This window comes from Salmo salar, chromosome ssa21 (assembly GCF_905237065.1).
Source record: "Salmo salar chromosome ssa21, Ssal_v3.1, whole genome shotgun sequence".
In the NCBI taxonomy this organism is placed as follows: domain Eukaryota; kingdom Metazoa; phylum Chordata; class Actinopteri; order Salmoniformes; family Salmonidae; genus Salmo; species Salmo salar.
The window spans coordinates 42,352,789-42,372,500 of NC_059462.1; the positions used below are offsets into that span (position 1 = coordinate 42,352,789).

Here is a 19,712-nt window from a genome sequence, read left to right on the forward strand (position 1 = left end):
ACCCATATAAGTCACCCAGTGTAGGGCGCGGCCATCTTTCTTAATGTCAACATCTCACCCATATAAGTCACCCAGTGCAGGACGCGGCCATCTTTCTTAATGTCTACATCTCAACCATATAAGCCGCCCAGTGCAGGACGCGGCCATCTTTCTTAATGTCTACATCTCAACCATATAAGCCGCCCAGTGCAGGACGCGGCAATCTTTCTTAATGTCTACATCTCACCCATATAAGTCACCCAGTGCAGGGCGCGGCCATCTTTCTTAATGTCTACATCTCACCCATATAAGTCACCCAGTGCAGGGTGTGGCCATCTTTCTTAATGTCTACATCTCACCCATATAAGTCACCCAGTGCAGGGCGCGGCCATCTTTCTTAATGTCTACATCTCACCCATATAAGTCACCCAGTGCAGGGCGCGGCCATCTTTCTTAATGTCTACATCTCACCCATATAAGTCACCCAGTGCAGGGTGTGGCCATCTTTCTTAATGTCTACATCTCACCCATATAAGTCACCCAGTGCAGGGCACGGCCATCTTTCTTAATGTCTACATCTCACCCATATAAGTCCTCCAGTGCAGGGTGTGGCCATCTTTCTTAATGTCTACATCTCACCCATATAAGTCACCCAGTGCAGGGCACGGCCATCTTTCTTAATGTCTACATCTCACCCATATAAGTCACCCAGTGCAGGACGCGGCCATCTTTCTTAATGTCTACATCTCACCCATATAAGTCACCCAGTGCAGGGCGCGTCCATCTTTCTTAATGTCTACATCTCACCCATATAAGTCACCCAGTGCAGGACGCGGCCATCTTTCTTAATGTCTACATCTCAACCATATAAGTCACCCAGTGCAGGACGCGGCCATCTTTCTTAATGTCTACATCTCAACCATATAAGTCACCCAGTGCAGGACGCGGCCATCTTTCTTAATGTCTACATCTCACCCATATAAGTCGCCCAGTGTAGGGCGCGGCCATCTTTCTTAATGTCTACATCTCACCCATATAAGTCGCCCAGTGCAGGGCGCGGCCATCTTTCTTAATGTCTACATCTCACCCATATAAGTCGCCCAGTGCAGGACGCGGCCAGCTTTCTTAATGTCTACATCTCACCCATATAAGTCACCCAGTGCAGGACGCGGCCATCTTTCTTAATGTCTACATCTCACCCATATAAGTCGCCCAGTGCAGGGCGCGGCCATCTTTCTTAATGGCTACATCTCACCCATATAAGTCGCCCAGTGCAGGGCGCGGCCATCTTTCTTAATGTCTACATCTCACCCATATAAGTCGCCCAGTGCAGGGCGCGGCCATCTTTCTTAATGTCTACATCTCACCCATATAAGCCACCCAGTGCAGGACGCGGCCATCTTTCTTAATGTCTACATCTCACCCATATAAGTCACCCAGTGCAGGGCGCGGCCATCTTTCTTAATGTCTACATCTCAACCATATAAGCCGCCCAGTGCAGGACGCGGCCATCTTTCTTAATGTCTACATCTCACCCATATAAGTCACCCAGTGCAGGGCGCGGCCATCTTTCTTAATGTCTACATCTCACCCATATAAGTCACCCAGTGCAGGGTGTGGCCATCTTTCTTAATGTCTACATCTCACCCATATAAGTCACCCAGTGCAGGGCGCGGCCATCTTTCTTAATGTCTACATCTCACCCATATAAGTCACCCAGTGCAGGGCGCGGCCATCTTTCTTAATGTCTACATCTCACCCATATAAGTCACCCAGTGCAGGGCGCGGCCATCTTTCTTAATGTCTACATCTCACCCATATAAGTCACCCAGTGCAGGGTGTGGCCATCTTTCTTAATGTCTACATCTCACCCATATAAGTCACCCAGTGCAGGGCACGGCCATCTTTCTTAATGTCTACATCTCACCCATATAAGTCACCCAGTGCAGGGTGTGGCCATCTTTCTTAATGTCTACATCTCACCCATATAAGTCGCCCAGTGCAGGGCGCGGCTATCTTTCTTGATGTCTACATCTCAGCCATATAAGTCACCCAGTACAGGACGCAGCCATCTTTCTTAATGTCTACATCTCACCCATATAAGTCGCCCAGTGCAGGGCGCGGCCATCTTTCTTAATGTCTACATCTCACCCATATAAGTCGCCCAGTGCAGGGCTCGGCCATCTTTCTTAATGTCTACATCTCACCCATATAAGTCACCCAGTGCAGGGTGTGGCCATCTTTCTTAATGTCTACATGTCTCACCCATATAAGTCACCCAGTGCAGGACGCGGCCATTTTTCTTAATGTCTACATCTCACCCATATAAGTCACCCAGTGCAGGGCGCGGCCATCTTTCTTAATGTCTACATCTCACCCATATAAGTCGCCCAGTGCAGGGCTCGGCCATCTTTCTTAATGTCTACATCTCACCCATATAAGTCACCCAGTGCAGGGCGTGGCCATCTTTCTTAATGTCTACATGTCTCACCCATATAAGTCACCCAGTGCAGGACGCGGCCATTTTTCTTAATGTCTACATCTCACCCATATAAGTCACCCAGTGCAGGGCGCGGCCATCTTTCTTAATGTCTACATCTCACCCATATAAGTCACCCAGTGCAGGGCGCGGCCATCTTTCTTAATGTCTACATCTCAACCATATAAGCCGCCCAGTGCAGGACGCGGCCATCTTTCTTAATGTCTACATCTCACCCATATAAGTCACCCAGTGCAGGACGCGGCCATCTTTCTTAATGTCTACATCTCACCCATATAAGTCGCCCAGTGCAGGGCGCGGCAATCTTTCTTAATGTCTACATCTCACCCATATAAGTCACCCAGTGCAGGGTGTGGCCATCTTTCTTAATGTCTACATGTCTCACCCATATAAGTCACCCAGTGCAGGACGCGGCCATTTTTCTTAATGTCTACATCTCACACATATAAGTCACCCAGTGCAGGGCGCGGCCATCTTTCTTAATGTCTACATCTCACACATATAAGTCACCCAGTGCAGGGAGCGGCCATCTTTCTTAATGTCTACATCTCACCCATATAAGTCACCCAGTGCAGGGCGCGGCCATCTTTCTTAATGTCTACATCTCACCCATATAAGTCACCCAGTGCAGGACGCGGCCATCTTCCTTAATGTCTACATCTCACCCATATAAGTCACCCAGTGCAGGGTGTGGCCATCTTTCTTAATGTCTACCTCTCACCCATATAAGTCACCCAGTGCAGGACGCGGCCATCTTTCTTAATGTCTACATGTCTCACCCATATAAGTCACCCAGTGCAGGGAGCGGCCATCTTTCTTAATGTCTACATCTCACCCATATAAGTCACCCAGTGCAGGGCGCGGCCATATTTCTTAATGTCTACATCTCACCCATATAAGTCACCCAGTGCAGGGCGCGGCCATATTTCTTAATGTCTACATCTCACCCATATAAGTCACCCAGTGCAGGGTGTGGCCATCTTTCTTAATGTCTACATCTAACCCATATCAGTCATCAAGTGCAGGGCGCAGCCATCTTTCTTAATGTCTACATCTCACCCATATAATTAGCCCAGTGCAGGGCGCGGCCATCTTTCTTAATGTCTACATCTCAACCATATAAGCCGCCCAGTGCAGGGCGCGGCCATCTTTCTTAATGTCTACATCTCAACCATATAAGCCGCCCAGTGCAGGGCTCGGCCATCTTTCTTAATGTCTACATCTCATCCATATAAGTCACCCAGTGTAGGGCGCGGCCATCTTTCTTAATGTCTACATCTCACCCATATAAGTCACCCAGTGCAGGGCGCGGCCAACTTTCTTAATGTCTACATCTCACCCATATAAGTCACCCAGTGCAGGGCGCGGCCAACTTTCTTAATGTCTACATCTCACCCATATAAGTCACCCAGTGCAGGGCGCGTCCATCTTTCTTAATGTCTACATCTCACCCATATAAGTCACCCAGTGCAGGGCGTGGCCATCTTTCTTAATGTCTACATCTCACCCATATAAGTCACCCAGTGCAGGGCGCGGCCATCTTTCTTAATGTCTACATCTCACCCATATAATTCACCCAGTGCAGGGCGCGGCCACCTTTCTTAATGTCTACATCTCACCCATATAATTCGCCCAGTGCAGGGCGCGGCCACCTTTCTTAATGTCTACATCTCACCCATATAAGCCTCCCAGTGCAGGACGCGGCCATCTTTCTTAATGTCTACATCTCACCCATATAAGTCACCCAGTGCAGGGCGCGGCCATCTTTCTTAATGTCTACATCTCACCCATATGTCACCCATTGCAGGGCGCGGCCATCTTTCTTAATGTCTACATCTCACCCATATAAGCCACCCAGTGCAGGACGCGGCCATCTTTCTTAATGTCTACATCTCACCCATATAAATCACCCAGTGCAGGGCGCGGCCATCTTTCTTCATGTCTACATCTCACCCATATGTCACCCAGTGCAGGGCGCGGCCATCATTCTTAATGTCTACATCTCACCCATATAAGCCACCCAGTGCAGGACGCGGCCATCTTTCTTAATGGCTACATCTCACCCATATAAGTCGCCCAGTGCAGGGCGCGGCCATCTTTCTTAATGTCTACATCTCACCCATATAGTCACCCATTGCAGGGCGCGGCCATCTTTCTTAATGTCTACATCTCACCCATATAAGTCGCCCAGTGCAGGACGCGGCCATCTTTCTTAATGTCTACATCTCACCCATATAAGTCACCCAGTGCAGGGCGCGGCCATCTTTCTTCATGTCTACATCTCAACCATATAAGCCGCCCAGTGCAGGACGCGGCCATCTTTCTTAATGTCTACATCTCACCCATATAAGCCGCCCAGGGCAGGACGCGGCAATCTTTCTTAATGGCTACATCTCACCCATATAAGCCGCCCAGTGCAGGACGCGGCCATCTTTCTTAATGTCTACATCTCAACCATATAAGCCGCCCAGTGCAGGACGCGGCAATCTTTCTTAATGTCTACATCTCACCCATATAAGTCGCCCAGTGCAGGGCGCGGCCATCTTTCTTAATGTCTACATCTCACCCATATAAGTCACCCAGTGCAGGGTGTGGCCATCTTTCTTAATGTCTACATCTCACCCATATAAGTCACCCAGTGCAGGGCGCGGCCATCTTTCTTAATGTCTACATCTCACCCATATAAGTCACCCAGTGCAGGGCGCGGCCATCTTTCTTAATGTCTACATCTCACCCATATAAGTCACCCAGTGCAGGGTGTGGCCATCTTTCTTAATGTCTACATCTCACCCATATAAGTCACCCAGTGCAGGGCACGGCCATCTTTCTTAATGTCTACATCTCACCCATATAAGTCCTCCAGTGCAGGGTGTGGCCATCTTTCTTAATGTCTACATCTCACCCATATAAGTCACCCAGTGCAGGACGCGGCCATCTTTCTTAATGTCTACATCTCACCCATATAAGTCACCCAGTGCAGGGCGCGTCCATCTTTCTTAATGTCTACATCTCACCCATATAAGTCACCCAGTGCAGGACGCGGCCATCTTTCTTAATGTCTACATCTCAACCATATAAGTCACCCAGTGCAGGACGCGGCCATCTTTCTTAATGTCTACATCTCAACCATATAAGTCACCCAGTGCAGGACGCGGCCATCTTTCTTAATGTCTACATCTCACCCATATAAGTCGCCCAGTGTAGGGCGCGGCCATCTTTCTTAATGTCTACATCTCACCCATATAAGTCGCCCAGTGCAGGGCGCGGCCATCTTTCTTAATGTCTACATCTCACCCATATAAGTCGCCCAGTGCAGGACGCGGCCAGCTTTCTTAATGTCTACATCTCACCCATATAAGTCACCCAGTGCAGGACGCGGCCATCTTTCTTAATGTCTACATCTCACCCATATAAGTCGCCCAGTGCAGGGCGCGGCCATCTTTCTTAATGGCTACATCTCACCCATATAAGTCGCCCAGTGCAGGGCGCGGCCATCTTTCTTAATGTCTACATCTCACCCATATAAGTCGCCCAGTGCAGGGCGCGGCCATCTTTCTTAATGTCTACATCTCACCCATATAAGCCACCCAGTGCAGGACGCGGCCATCTTTCTTAATGTCTACATCTCACCCATATAAGTCACCCAGTGCAGGGCGCGGCCATCTTTCTTAATGTCTACATCTCAACCATATAAGCCGCCCAGTGCAGGACGCGGCCATCTTTCTTAATGTCTACATCTCACCCATATAAGTCACCCAGTGCAGGGCGCGGCCATCTTTCTTAATGTCTACATCTCACCCATATAAGTCACCCAGTGCAGGGTGTGGCCATCTTTCTTAATGTCTACATCTCACCCATATAAGTCACCCAGTGCAGGGCGCGGCCATCTTTCTTAATGTCTACATCTCACCCATATAAGTCACCCAGTGCAGGGCGCGGCCATCTTTCTTAATGTCTACATCTCACCCATATAAGTCACCCAGTGCAGGGCGCGGCCATCTTTCTTAATGTCTACATCTCACCCATATAAGTCACCCAGTGCAGGGTGTGGCCATCTTTCTTAATGTCTACATCTCACCCATATAAGTCACCCAGTGCAGGGCACGGCCATCTTTCTTAATGTCTACATCTCACCCATATAAGTCACCCAGTGCAGGGTGTGGCCATCTTTCTTAATGTCTACATCTCACCCATATAAGTCGCCCAGTGCAGGGCGCGGCTATCTTTCTTGATGTCTACATCTCAGCCATATAAGTCACCCAGTACAGGACGCAGCCATCTTTCTTAATGTCTACATCTCACCCATATAAGTCGCCCAGTGCAGGGCGCGGCCATCTTTCTTAATGTCTACATCTCACCCATATAAGTCGCCCAGTGCAGGGCTCGGCCATCTTTCTTAATGTCTACATCTCACCCATATAAGTCACCCAGTGCAGGGTGTGGCCATCTTTCTTAATGTCTACATGTCTCACCCATATAAGTCACCCAGTGCAGGACGCGGCCATTTTTCTTAATGTCTACATCTCACCCATATAAGTCACCCAGTGCAGGGCGCGGCCATCTTTCTTAATGTCTACATCTCACCCATATAAGTCGCCCAGTGCAGGGCTCGGCCATCTTTCTTAATGTCTACATCTCACCCATATAAGTCACCCAGTGCAGGGCGTGGCCATCTTTCTTAATGTCTACATGTCTCACCCATATAAGTCACCCAGTGCAGGACGCGGCCATTTTTCTTAATGTCTACATCTCACCCATATAAGTCACCCAGTGCAGGGCGCGGCCATCTTTCTTAATGTCTACATCTCAACCATATAAGTCACCCAGTGCAGGGCGCGGCCATCTTTCTTAATGTCTACATCTCACCCATATAAGTCACCCAGTGCAGGGCGCGGCCATCTTTCTTAATGTCTACATCTCAACCATATAAGCCGCCCAGTGCAGGACGCGGCCATCTTTCTTAATGTCTACATCTCACCCATATAAGTCACCCAGTGCAGGACGCGGCCATCTTTCTTAATGTCTACATCTCACCCATATAAGTCGCCCAGTGCAGGGCGCGGCAATCTTTCTTAATGTCTACATCTCACCCATATAAGTCACCCAGTGCAGGGTGTGGCCATCTTTCTTAATGTCTACATGTCTCACCCATATAAGTCACCCAGTGCAGGACGCGGCCATTTTTCTTAATGTCTACATCTCACACATATAAGTCACCCAGTGCAGGGCGCGGCCATCTTTCTTAATGTCTACATCTCACACATATAAGTCACCCAGTGCAGGGAGCGGCCATCTTTCTTAATGTCTACATCTCACCCATATAAGTCACCCAGTGCAGGGCGCGGCCATCTTTCTTAATGTCTACATCTCACCCATATAAGTCACCCAGTGCAGGACGCGGCCATCTTCCTTAATGTCTACATCTCACCCATATAAGTCACCCAGTGCAGGGTGTGGCCATCTTTCTTAATGTCTACCTCTCACCCATATAAGTCACCCAGTGCAGGACGCGGCCATCTTTCTTAATGTCTACATGTCTCACCCATATAAGTCACCCAGTGCAGGGAGCGGCCATCTTTCTTAATGTCTACATCTCACCCATATAAGTCACCCAGTGCAGGGCGCGGCCATATTTCTTAATGTCTACATCTCACCCATATAAGTCACCCAGTGCAGGGCGCGGCCATATTTCTTAATGTCTACATCTCACCCATATAAGTCACCCAGTGCAGGGTGTGGCCATCTTTCTTAATGTCTACATCTAACCCATATCAGTCATCAAGTGCAGGGCGCAGCCATCTTTCTTAATGTCTACATCTCACCCATATAATTAGCCCAGTGCAGGGCGCGGCCATCTTTCTTAATGTCTACATCTCAACCATATAAGCCGCCCAGTGCAGGGCGCGGCCATCTTTCTTAATGTCTACATCTCAACCATATAAGCCGCCCAGTGCAGGGCTCGGCCATCTTTCTTAATGTCTACATCTCACCCATATAAGTCACCCAGTGTAGGGCGCGGCCATCTTTCTTAATGTCTACATCTCACCCATATAAGTCACCCAGTGCAGGGCGCGGCCAACTTTCTTAATGTCTACATCTCACCCATATAAGTCACCCAGTGCAGGGCGCGGCCAACTTTCTTAATGTCTACATCTCACCCATATAAGTCACCCAGTGCAGGGCGCGTCCATCTTTCTTAATGTCTACATCTCACCCATATAAGTCACCCAGTGCAGGGCGTGGCCATCTTTCTTAATGTCTACATCTCACCCATATAAGTCACCCAGTGCAGGGCGCGGCCATCTTTCTTAATGTCTACATCTCACCCATATAATTCACCCAGTGCAGGGCGCGGCCACCTTTCTTAATGTCTACATCTCACCCATATAATTCGCCCAGTGCAGGGCGCGGCCACCTTTCTTAATGTCTACATCTCACCCATATAAGTCGCCCAGTGCAGGGCGCGGCCATCTTTCTTAATGTCTACATCTCACCCATATAAGTCGCCCAGTGCAGGGCGCGGCCACCTTTCTTAATGTCTACATCTCACCCATATAAGTCACCCAGTGCAGGGCGCGGCCATCTTTCTTAATGTCTACATCTCACCCATATAAGCCACCCAGTGCAGGACGCGGCCATCTTTCTTAATGTCTACATCTCACCCATATAAATCACCCAGTGCAGGGCGCGGCCATCTTTCTTAATGTCTACATCTCACCCATATGTCACCCAGTGCAGGGCGCGGCCATCTTTCTTAATGTCTACATCTCACCCATATAAGCCTCCCAGTGCAGGACGCGGCCATCTTTCTTAATGTCTACATCTCACCCATATAAGTCACCCAGTGCAGGGCGCGGCCATCTTTCTTAATGTCTACATCTCACCCATATGTCACCCATTGCAGGGCGCGGCCATCTTTCTTAATGTCTACATCTCAACCATATAAGTCGCCCAGTGCAGGACGCGGCCATCTTTCTTAATGTCTACATCTCACCCATATAAGTCACCCAGTGCAGGGCGCGGCCATCTTTCTTCATGTCTACATCTCAACCATATAAGCCGCGCAGTGCAGGACACGGCCATCATTCTTAATGTCTACATCTCACCCATATAAGTCACCCAGGGCAGGGCGCGGCCATCTTTCTTAATGTCTACATCTCAACCATATAAGTCACCCAGTGCCGGGCACGGCCATCTTTCTTAATGTCAACATCTCACCCATATAAGTCACCCAGAGCAGGGCGCGGCCATCTTTCTTAATGTCTACATCTCACCCATATAAGTCACCCAGTGTAGGGCGCGGCCATCTTTCTTAATGTCTACATCTCACCCATATAAGTCACCCAGTGCAGGGCGCGGCCATCTTTCTTAATGTCTACATCTCACCCATATAAGTCGCCCAGTGCAGGACGCGGCCATCTTTCTTAATGTCTACATCTCACCCATATAAGTCACCCAGTGCAGGGCGCGGCCATCTTTCTTAATGTCTACATCTCACCCATATAAGTCACCCAGTGCAGGGCGCGGCCATCTTTCTTAATGTCTACATCTCACCCATATAAGTCACCCAGTGTATGGCGCGGCCATCTTTCTTAATGTCTACATCTCACCCATATAAGTCACCCAGTGCAGGGCGCGGCCATCTTTCTTAATGTCTACATCTCACCCATATAAGTCACCCAGTGCAGGGCGCGTCCATCTTTCTTAATGTCTACATCTCACCCATATAAGTCACCCAGTGCAGGGCGTGGCCATCTTTCTTAATGTCTACATCTCACCCATATGTCACCCAGTGCAGGGCGCGGCCATCTTTCTTAATGTCTACATCTCACCCATATAAGTCGCCCAGTGCAGGACGCGGCCATCTTTCTTAATGTCTACATCTCACCCATATAAGTCACCCAGTGCAGGGCGCGGCCATCTTTCTTAATGTCTACATCTCACCCATATAAGTCGCCCAGTGCAGGGCGCGGCCATCTTTCTTAATGTCTACATCTCACCCATATAAGCCGCCCAGTGCAGGGCGCGGCCATCTTTCTTAATGTCTACATCTCACCCACATAAGCCACCCAGTGCAGGGCGCGGCCATCTTTCTTAATGTCTACATCTCACCCATATAAGCCGCCCAGTGCAGGACGCGGCCATCCTTCTTAATGTCTACATCTCACCCATATAAGTCACCCAGTGTAGGGCGCGGCCATCTTTCTTAATGTCTACATCTCACCCATATAAGTCACCCAGTGCAGGGCGCGGCCATCTTTCTTAATGTCTACATCTCACCCATATAAGTCACCCAGTGCAGGGCGCGGCCATCTTTCTTAATGTCTACATCTCAACCATATAAGTCACCCAGTGCAGGGCGCGGCCATCTTTCTTAATGTCTACATCTCACCCATATAAGTCACCCAGTGCAGGGCGCGGCCATCTTTCTTAATGTCTACATCTCGCCCATATAAGTCACCCAGTGTAGGGCGCGGCCATCTTTCTTAATGTCTACATCTCACCCATATAAGTCACCCAGTGCAGGGCGCGGCCATCTTTCTTAATGTCTACATCTCAACCATATAAGCCGCGCAGTGCAGGACGCGGCCATCTTTCTTAATGTCTACATCTCACCCATATAAGTCACCCAGTGCAGTTCGCGGCCATCTTTCTTAATGTCTACATCTCACCCATATAAGTCACCCAGTGCAGTTCGCGGCCATCTTTCTTAATGTCTACATCTCAACCATATAAGCCGCCCAGTGCAGGGCGCGGCCATCCTTCTTAATGTCTACATCTCACCCATATAAGTCACCCAGTGTAGGGCGCGGCCATCTTTCTTAATGTCTACATCTCACCCATATAAGTCACCCAGTGCAGGGCGCGGCCATCTTTCTTAATGTCTACATCTCACCCATATAAGTCGCCCAGTGCAGGACGCGGCCATCTTTCTTAATGTCTACATCTCACCCATATAAGTCACCCAGTGCAGGGCGCGGCCATCTTTCTTAATGTCTACATCTCACCCATATAAGTCACCCAGTGCAGGGCGCGGCCATCTTTCTTAATGTCTACATCTCACCCATATAAGTCACCCAGTGCAGGGCGCGGCCATCTTTCTTAATGTCTACATCTCAACCATATAAGCCGCGCAGTGCAGGACGCGGCCATCTTTCTTAATGTCTACATCTCACCCATATAAGTCACCCAGTGCAGGGCGCGGCCATCTTTCTTAATGTCTACATCTCGCCCATATAAGTCACCCAGTGTAGGGCGCGGCCATCTTTCTTAATGTCTACATCTCACCCATATAAGTCACCCAATGCAGGGTGTGGCCATCTTTCTTAATGTCTACATCTCACCCATATAAGTCACCCAGTGCAGGACGCGGCCATCTTTCTTAATGTCTACATCTCACCCATATAAGTCACCCAGTGCAGGGTGTGGCCATCTTTCTTAATGTCTACATCTCACCCATATAAGTCACCCAGTGCAGGGCGCGGCCATCTTTCTTAATGTCTACATCTCACCCATATAAGTCACCCAATGCAGGGTGTGGCCATCTTTCTTAATGTCTACATCTCACCCATATAAGTCACCCAGTGCAGGACGCGGCCATCTTTCTTAATGTCTACATCTCACCCATATAAGTCACCCAGTGCAGGGTGTGGCCATCTTTCTTAATGTCTACATCTCACCCATATAAGTCACCCAGTGCAGGGCGCGTCCATCTTTCTTAATGTCTACATGTCTCACCCATATAAGCCGCCCAGTGCAGGACGCGGCCATCTTTCTTATCGAAGGCATTGATGTTGGCTCCCTTAGCCAGCAGCAGGTTAACCATCTGAAATAGAGGGGAGAAAGAGAGGGAGTACGTGAGCGGTGTGTGTCAGTCTCAGCAGGCAGCCTGTGGTGACTCAGGTGTGTGTGTGTGTGTGTGTGTGTGTGTGTGTGTGTGCGTCCCTCGTAGGGGCCAAGCGTGGGCGAGGCTCTTTATGTAAGCATTCTAAATACAACCTCAATCTGACTAGTGTTTAAGCAAAAACAACCATTATTCCAGTATATGCCTGTACGACTTTACCTCTACCACCTATCATGACGCTTGCTTTCTGGACACAACAATATTTTAATACAGTGGTTGTCACTCACTAGTGAGCCTAGGTGATAGTATCACTAGGGGTTTATTTGGGAATGAGCATGTGAGGGTTGGGGTAAATTGCATTTCCAATTTGGAATTGGAATTTCAGTTCACTTCCTGAATTGGGCCTGGGGTTAACTGACTATATGTACGGACGTAAATAAGAGATGTGAATAAAATATGTAAATAAAAGATGTGAATAAGGGATGTAAATAAGAGATGTGAATAAAATATGTAAATAAAAGATGTGAATAAGGGATGTAAATAAGAGATGTGAATAAAATATGTGAATAAGAGATGTGAATAAGAGATGTGAACAAGAGATGTGAACAAGAGATGTGAACAAGAGATGTGAACAAGAGATGTGACCCCGCCGCCTACAGTACCTCAGTGTGCCCGTTGAGGGCGGCGTGGTGCAGGGCGGTGCGCCCCCCGCGGTCCGACACGTTGACGCTGCTCAGCAGCGGGATGATGACCTCAGCGCAGCGCAGGGCCCTGTTGGCCGCGGCAACGTGAAGCGGCGTCTGCCAGTTCTTATCCCGCGCGTTCACATCAGCAGAGTGACGGATCAGCACACGAACCACCTCCTGAACAGCAGAGTGGGTTAGAACCGCAGGCGACCTTTGTGAGGAGAGTAGAGACTGTGTGTGTGTGTGTGTGTGTGTGTGTGTGTGTGTGTGTGTGTGTGTGTCTGTAGGAGACGTGTGTAAGCAGCATAGACAGAAGAACATGTATACAGGAAATGCCTCTAAACACTCATGAATGTACAGGTAACTGCCAAAATAAAGGAAACATCAACATAAAGTGTCTTAATAGGGCTCTGGGCCACGAGCCACCAGATCAGTTTCAATGCACCTTTGGTATAGATTCCACTAGTGTCTGGAACTCTATTGGAGGGATGCAACACCATTCTTCCATGAGAAATTCCATCATTTGGTTTTGTTGATGGTGGTGGAAAACTCTGTCTCAGGTGCTGCTCCAGAATCTCCCATAAGTGTTCAATTGGGTTGAGATCTGGTGACTGAGACATCCATGGCATATGGTTTACACCGTTTTCATGCTCATCCAACCATTCAGTGACCACTCGTTCCCTGTGGATCGGGGATTGTCATCCACTCCCATCAGGATAGAAATAATTCACGATAGGTTGACGGTCCCTCAGAATGAATTTATTGGCCTTTACCTTGCCCTCTAAGGGGTTAAGTAGATTACATTAGATTTTAGATTAGATTGAGTTTATTAGTCACATGCACAGGGATGCAGATGTAACTGCAGGGTACAGTGAAAATCTTATGCTCCGGAATCCAACAGTGCTGTTCAAAATACGGATAGTAACAACAATAATAATAATAAAATCATAACAATAATACATAAATAATAATAACATTAATAATAACAATACATAAATAATAATAATAACATTAATAATAACAATACGAATAACAATACTAATAATAATAATAGTAATAAAAATAAACAGTACTAATAACAATACTAATAATAATAATAATAGTAATAGCAATAATAACAATACTAATAATAATAGTAATAACAGTAATAACAATACTACTAATAATAATAGTAATAACAATAATAACAATACTACTACAATGCTACTAGTACTAATAATAACAATAATAATAACAATAATACATAATAATAATAACATTAATAATAGCAATACTAATAACAATACTACTACTGCTACCGATAATAATAGTAATAACAATAGTAATAATAACAATACTAATAACAATACTACTATTAATAATAATGGTAATAACAATACTAATAACAATAAATAATAATGATAATAACAATAATAACAATAATTATAATAACAATACTAATAACAATAATAACAATACTAATAACATTAACAATAATAATAGATAATTAATAATACCAATAATGATAATAACTATAATAATCATAATTATAATAATATATATAAACATTTACAACTGTAGCAATGATAAATGACCGCTAAATAGCCAAGTGGCTATTCAGCAGCCTGATGGTGTGAGGGGAGAAGCTATTGGCCAGTCTTCCAGTTATCGCCCTGATGCTCCTGTACTGCCCGCATCTGAGTGAAGGAAGCGGGGAGAACAGGCCAACCTCTGGTTTCCTGAGGTTCCTGATGATCTTCTTGGCCTTCTTGCGACACCTGGTGTTGTAAGTGTTCTGGAGGGCAGGCAGTGTGCACCCAATTGATGAGCTCGGCTGAGCACACCATCCTCTCTAGCACCTTGTGGTCCGCAGCGGTGGAGTTGTCTTATCAGGCTGTGATGCAGTCTGACAGTATGCTCTCGATGGTACTCCTATAGAACACTGTGAAGGCCCTCTGGGACAGGCCGAATTTCCTCAGCATCCTTAGGTTGAAGAGTCGCTGACGTGCCTTCTTCCCCATGGTGTCCGTGTGGTTTGACCATTTCAGCTTCTCGGAGATGTGCACGCCGATAAACTTGACGTTTTTGACCGTCTCCACGTTGATTAGGATGCCGGAGCGCCCAGCCTGGTTCCTCCTGAAGTCCCCAATCAGCTCCTTTATTTTGCTGACGTTGCGGGAGGGGTTGTTTACCGGGCACCATGCCGTCAGAGTGCCTACCTCCTCCCTGTAGGCCGTCTTGTCGTTGTTGGTAATCAGACCAACAACGATAATATGGCAGAATATAAACAGTGTAGTTATTCACTCCGTAAGGCAATCACAGGAGCTAAGCATCAGTATGGAGACAACGTGGAGTCGTAACTCAACGGCTCAGACACGAGAACAATATGGCAGGGAGTACAGGAAATCACGGACTACAAAAGGAAAACCAGTCACGTCGCCGAGACCGACGTCTTGCTTCCGGACAGGCTGAACACATTCTTTGCACGCTTTGAGGATAACACAGTGCCACCGACGCGGCCCGCTACTAAGGACTGTGGGTTCTCCTTCTCTGTGGCCGATGTGAGTAAAACATTTAAACATGTTAACCCTCGCAAGGCTGCCAGCCCAGATGGCATCCCTAGCCGCATCCTCAGACCATGTGCAGACCAGCAGGCTGGAGTGTTAATGGACATATTCAATCTCTCCCTATCCCAGTCTGCTGTCCCCACATGCATCAAGATGGCCACCATTGTTCCTGTATCCAAGAAGGCAAAGGTAACAGAACTAAATAACTATCTCCCCGTAGCACTCACTTCTGTCATCATGAAGTGCTTTGAGAGAGGCTTGTTAAGGATCATATCACCTCTACCTTACCTGACACCCTAAACCCACTTCACTTTGCTTACCGCCCCAATAGATCCACAGACGATGCAATCGAAATCACTCTGCACACTGCCCTATCCCATCTGGACAAGAGGAATACTTATGTAAGAATGCTGTTTATTGACTATAGCTCAACATTGAAACTAACTGAGTCAGGTTTGTAGGCATCCTTGCTCGCACACGCTTTTTCAGTTCTACCTACAAATGTTCTATAGGATTGAGGTCAGGGCTTTGTGATGGCCACTTTTGGAATACCCATTTGCGACCAAGCTTTAACTTCCTGACTGATGTCTTGACATGTTGCTTCAATATATCATGATGCCATCTATTTTGTGAAGTGCACCAGTCCCTCCTGAAGCAAAGCACTCCCACAACATGATGCTGCCACCCCCGTGCTTCATGGTTGGGATGGTGTTCCTCGGCTTGCAAGCCTCCCCCTTTCTCCTCCAAACATAACGATGGTCATTATGGCCAAACAGTTCTATTTTTGTTTCATCAGACCAGAGGACAATTCTCCAAAAAGTACAATCTTTGTCCCCATGTGCAGTTATAAACCATAGTCTGGCTTTTTTATGCCGGTTTTGGAGCAATGGCTTCCTCCTTGCTGAGCGGCCTTTCAGGTTATGTCGATATAGGACTCGTTTTACTGTGGATATAGATACTTTTGTGCCTGTTTCCTCCAGCATCTTCACAAGGCCCTTTGCTGTTGTTCTGGGATTGATTTGCACTTTTTGCACCAAAGTACGTTCATCTCTAGGAGACAGAATGAGTCTCCTTCCTGAGCGGTATGACGGCTGCGTGGTCCCATGGTGTTTATACTTGCGTACTATTGTTTGTACAGATGAACGTGGTACCTTCAAGCGTATGGAAATTGCTCCCAAGGATGAACCAGACTTGTGGAGGTCTACAATTTTATTTCTGAGGTCTTGGCTGATTTCTTTTAATTTTCCCATGATGTCAAGCAAAGGCACTGAGTTTGAAGGTAGGCCTTGAAATACATCCACAGGTACATCTCCAATTGACTCAAATGATGTAAATTAGCTTATCAGTGGCTTCTAAAGCCATGACATCATTTTATGGAATTTTCCAAGCTGTTTAAAGGCACAGTCACTTAGTGTATGTAAACTTCTGATCCACTGGAATTATGATACAGTGAATTATAAGTGAAATAATCTTTCTGTTACATTTTTGGGGAAAAATGACTTGTGTCATGCACAAAGTAGATGTCCTAACCGACTTGCCAAAACTATAGTTTGTTAACAAGAAATATGCGGAGTCGTTGAAAAACGAGTTTTAATGACTCCAACCTAAGTGTATGTAAACTTCCGACTTCAACTGTACATCGACGGGACCGCAGTGGAGGAGGTGGAAAGCTTCAAGTTCCTTAGTGTACACATCACTGACAAACTGAAATGGACCACCCACACAGACAGTGTGGTGAAGAAGGTGCAACAGAGCCTCTTCAACCTCAGGAGCCTAAAACCCTCACAAACTTTTACAGGTGCACAATGTTGGGCTGTATCACCGCCTGGTACGGCAACTGCACCGCCCACAACCACAAGGCTCTCCAGAGGGTGGTACGGTCTGCCCAACGAATTACCGGGGGCAAACTACCCGCCCTACAGGACACCTACAACACCCGGAAGGCCAAAAAGATCATCAAGGACATCTACCATGTTGTCAGTACAGGTGCATCAAAGCTGGGACCGAGAGACTGAAAAACAGCTTCTATCTCAAGGCCATCAGACTGTTAAACAGCCATCACTAACACAGAGAGGCTGCTGCCTATAGGCATAGACTAGAAATCACTGGCTACTTTAAGGAATGGAACACTAGTCACTTTAATAATGTTTACATATCTGGCATTATTCATCTCATATGTATATACTGTATTCTATACTATTCTACTGTATCTTAGTCACTTAATGTTTACATATCTGGCATTACTCATCTCATATGTATATACTGTATTCTATACTATTCTACTGTATCTTAGTCACTTAATGTTTACATATCTGGCATTATTCATCTCATACTGTTTTCTATACTATTCTACTGTATCTTAGTCCATTCCGCTCTGACATCGCTCGTCCATATGTATATAGTCTTAATTCATTCCTACTTAGATTTGTATGTATTGGGTATATGTTGTGTAATTTGTTATATATTACTTGTTAGATATTACTGCACTGTCGGAGCTAGAAGCACAAGCATTTTGCTACACCCGCAATAAAATCTGCTAAACACCAATACAATTTGATTTGACCTACTACTGTGGTGTCGTCAGCAAACTTGATAATGGAGTTGGAACTGTGTGAGGCCACGCAGTCATGGGTATACAGGGAGTACAGGAGGGGACTGAGGATGCACCCTTCTGGGTCCCCCTTGTTGAGAATCAGTGTCGAGGAGGTAACGTTGCCTAACTTCACCACCTGGGGCGGTCCATCAGGAAGTCCACGACCCAGCTGCATAGGGAGGGGCTCAGTCCCAGGGCCGTGAGCTTTGTGGTGAGCTGAGAGGGCACTATGGTATTGAAGGTTGAGCTGTAGTCCATGAACAGCATAGTCACAAATGCATTCCTCTTGTCCAGGTGGGTGAGGGCAGTTTGCAGTGCAATGGCAATTGCGTCATCTGTGGATCTGTCAGGGCGGTAGGCAAATTGGAGAGAGTTGAGTGTGTCAGGGAGGGAGGAGGTGAATTGGAGAGGGTTGAGTGTGTCAGGGAGAGAGGAGGTGAATTGGAGTGTGTGTGTCAGGGAAGAAGGAGGTGAATTGGAGAGGTTTGAGTGTGTCAGGGAAGAAGGATGTGAATTAGAGAGGGTTGAGTGTGTCAGGGAAGAAGGAGGTGAATTGGAGAGGGTTGAGTGTGTCAGGGAAGAAGGAGGTGAATTGGAAAGGGTTGAGTGTGTCAGGGAGGGAGGAGGTGAATTGGAGAGGGTTGAGTGTGTCGGGGAGGGAGGAGGTGAATTGGAGAGGGTTGAGTGTGTCGGGGAGGGAGGAGGTGAATTGGAGAGGGTTGAGTGTATCAGGGAGGGAGGAGGTGAATTGGAGAGGGTTGAGTGTGTCAGGGAGGGAGGGGGTGAATTGGAGAGGGTTGAGTGTGTCAGGGAGGGAGGAGGTGAATTGGAGAGGGTTGAGTGTGTGACTAGACTCGAAGCACTTCATCATGACGGAGGTGAGTGCTACGGGACGGTGGTCATTCAGTTTAGTTACTTTCCCTTTCTTGGGCACGGGGATGATAGTGGACATCTTGAAGCAGGTGGGGGTAGCGGTCTGAGCTAGAGGGGGATTGAAAATGAATGTCTTCCATTCAGTACGTCCTCCATGGAGACCATAAGCATGTAGCCCGCGATGTCCCCTGGGGCTCTCCTAGCCAGCTCCTCGCCAGCTCCTCGCCAGCTCCTCCATTCCAGGAAAATGAACCCCATACAATAACAGAGCTGCCAGAACCGTCATTTACTCAGGTGTTTCCATTATTTTTGCCAGTTACCTTTACATACCTTTGTCAACAGAGAAGGACATATTCAACAACTAGAGACATTCAATAAACATATGCATTCATTTATAGACATATACCGAGATGCACATATTCAAAGTTCATACACAGGCACACACATTAGTGAGTGAGTCGATCCTAAGCTATCCTAGATTGAATCCAGGGGACTGACACAAGGTATTGTGTTGGCTGTGTTGACAGATTGCTATGTCTCTGTTATGGGTCTGGTTTCTATGCTGTGTGCTACTGCTAATGCATTCCTAACTGACTGGCACACAGAGCAGAGAGTGGTGGACGATGGTCAGACTGGTGATTATAGCTAAGTGTACTCTCCTCTCCGCTCAGCTCCTCTCCGCTCAGCTCCT

At 47.2% G+C, this 19,712-nt stretch overlaps 1 protein-coding gene across 4 annotated transcripts in view; it reads right to left on the bottom strand.

Moving 5' to 3' along the window:
• Window positions 1–19,712, bottom strand: part of LOC106582316 (serine/threonine-protein phosphatase 6 regulatory ankyrin repeat subunit B) — an 80,506-nt gene that overhangs the window by 47,601 nt on the left and 13,193 nt on the right. For 3 of the 4 annotated variants that reach the window (XM_014165283.2, XM_014165284.2, XM_014165286.2), the window contains exons 5-6: window positions 12,986–13,186; window positions 12,218–12,305 (exon numbers count right to left, since the gene is read on the bottom strand). In XM_014165283.2, the coding sequence (XP_014020758.1) occupies window positions 12,218–12,305; window positions 12,986–13,186 (289 nt within the window). Of the gene's footprint in view, window positions 1–114; window positions 275–12,217; window positions 12,306–12,985; window positions 13,187–19,712 lie in introns of those variants that run through there. The other variant, XM_045704809.1, reaches the window with a different exon arrangement.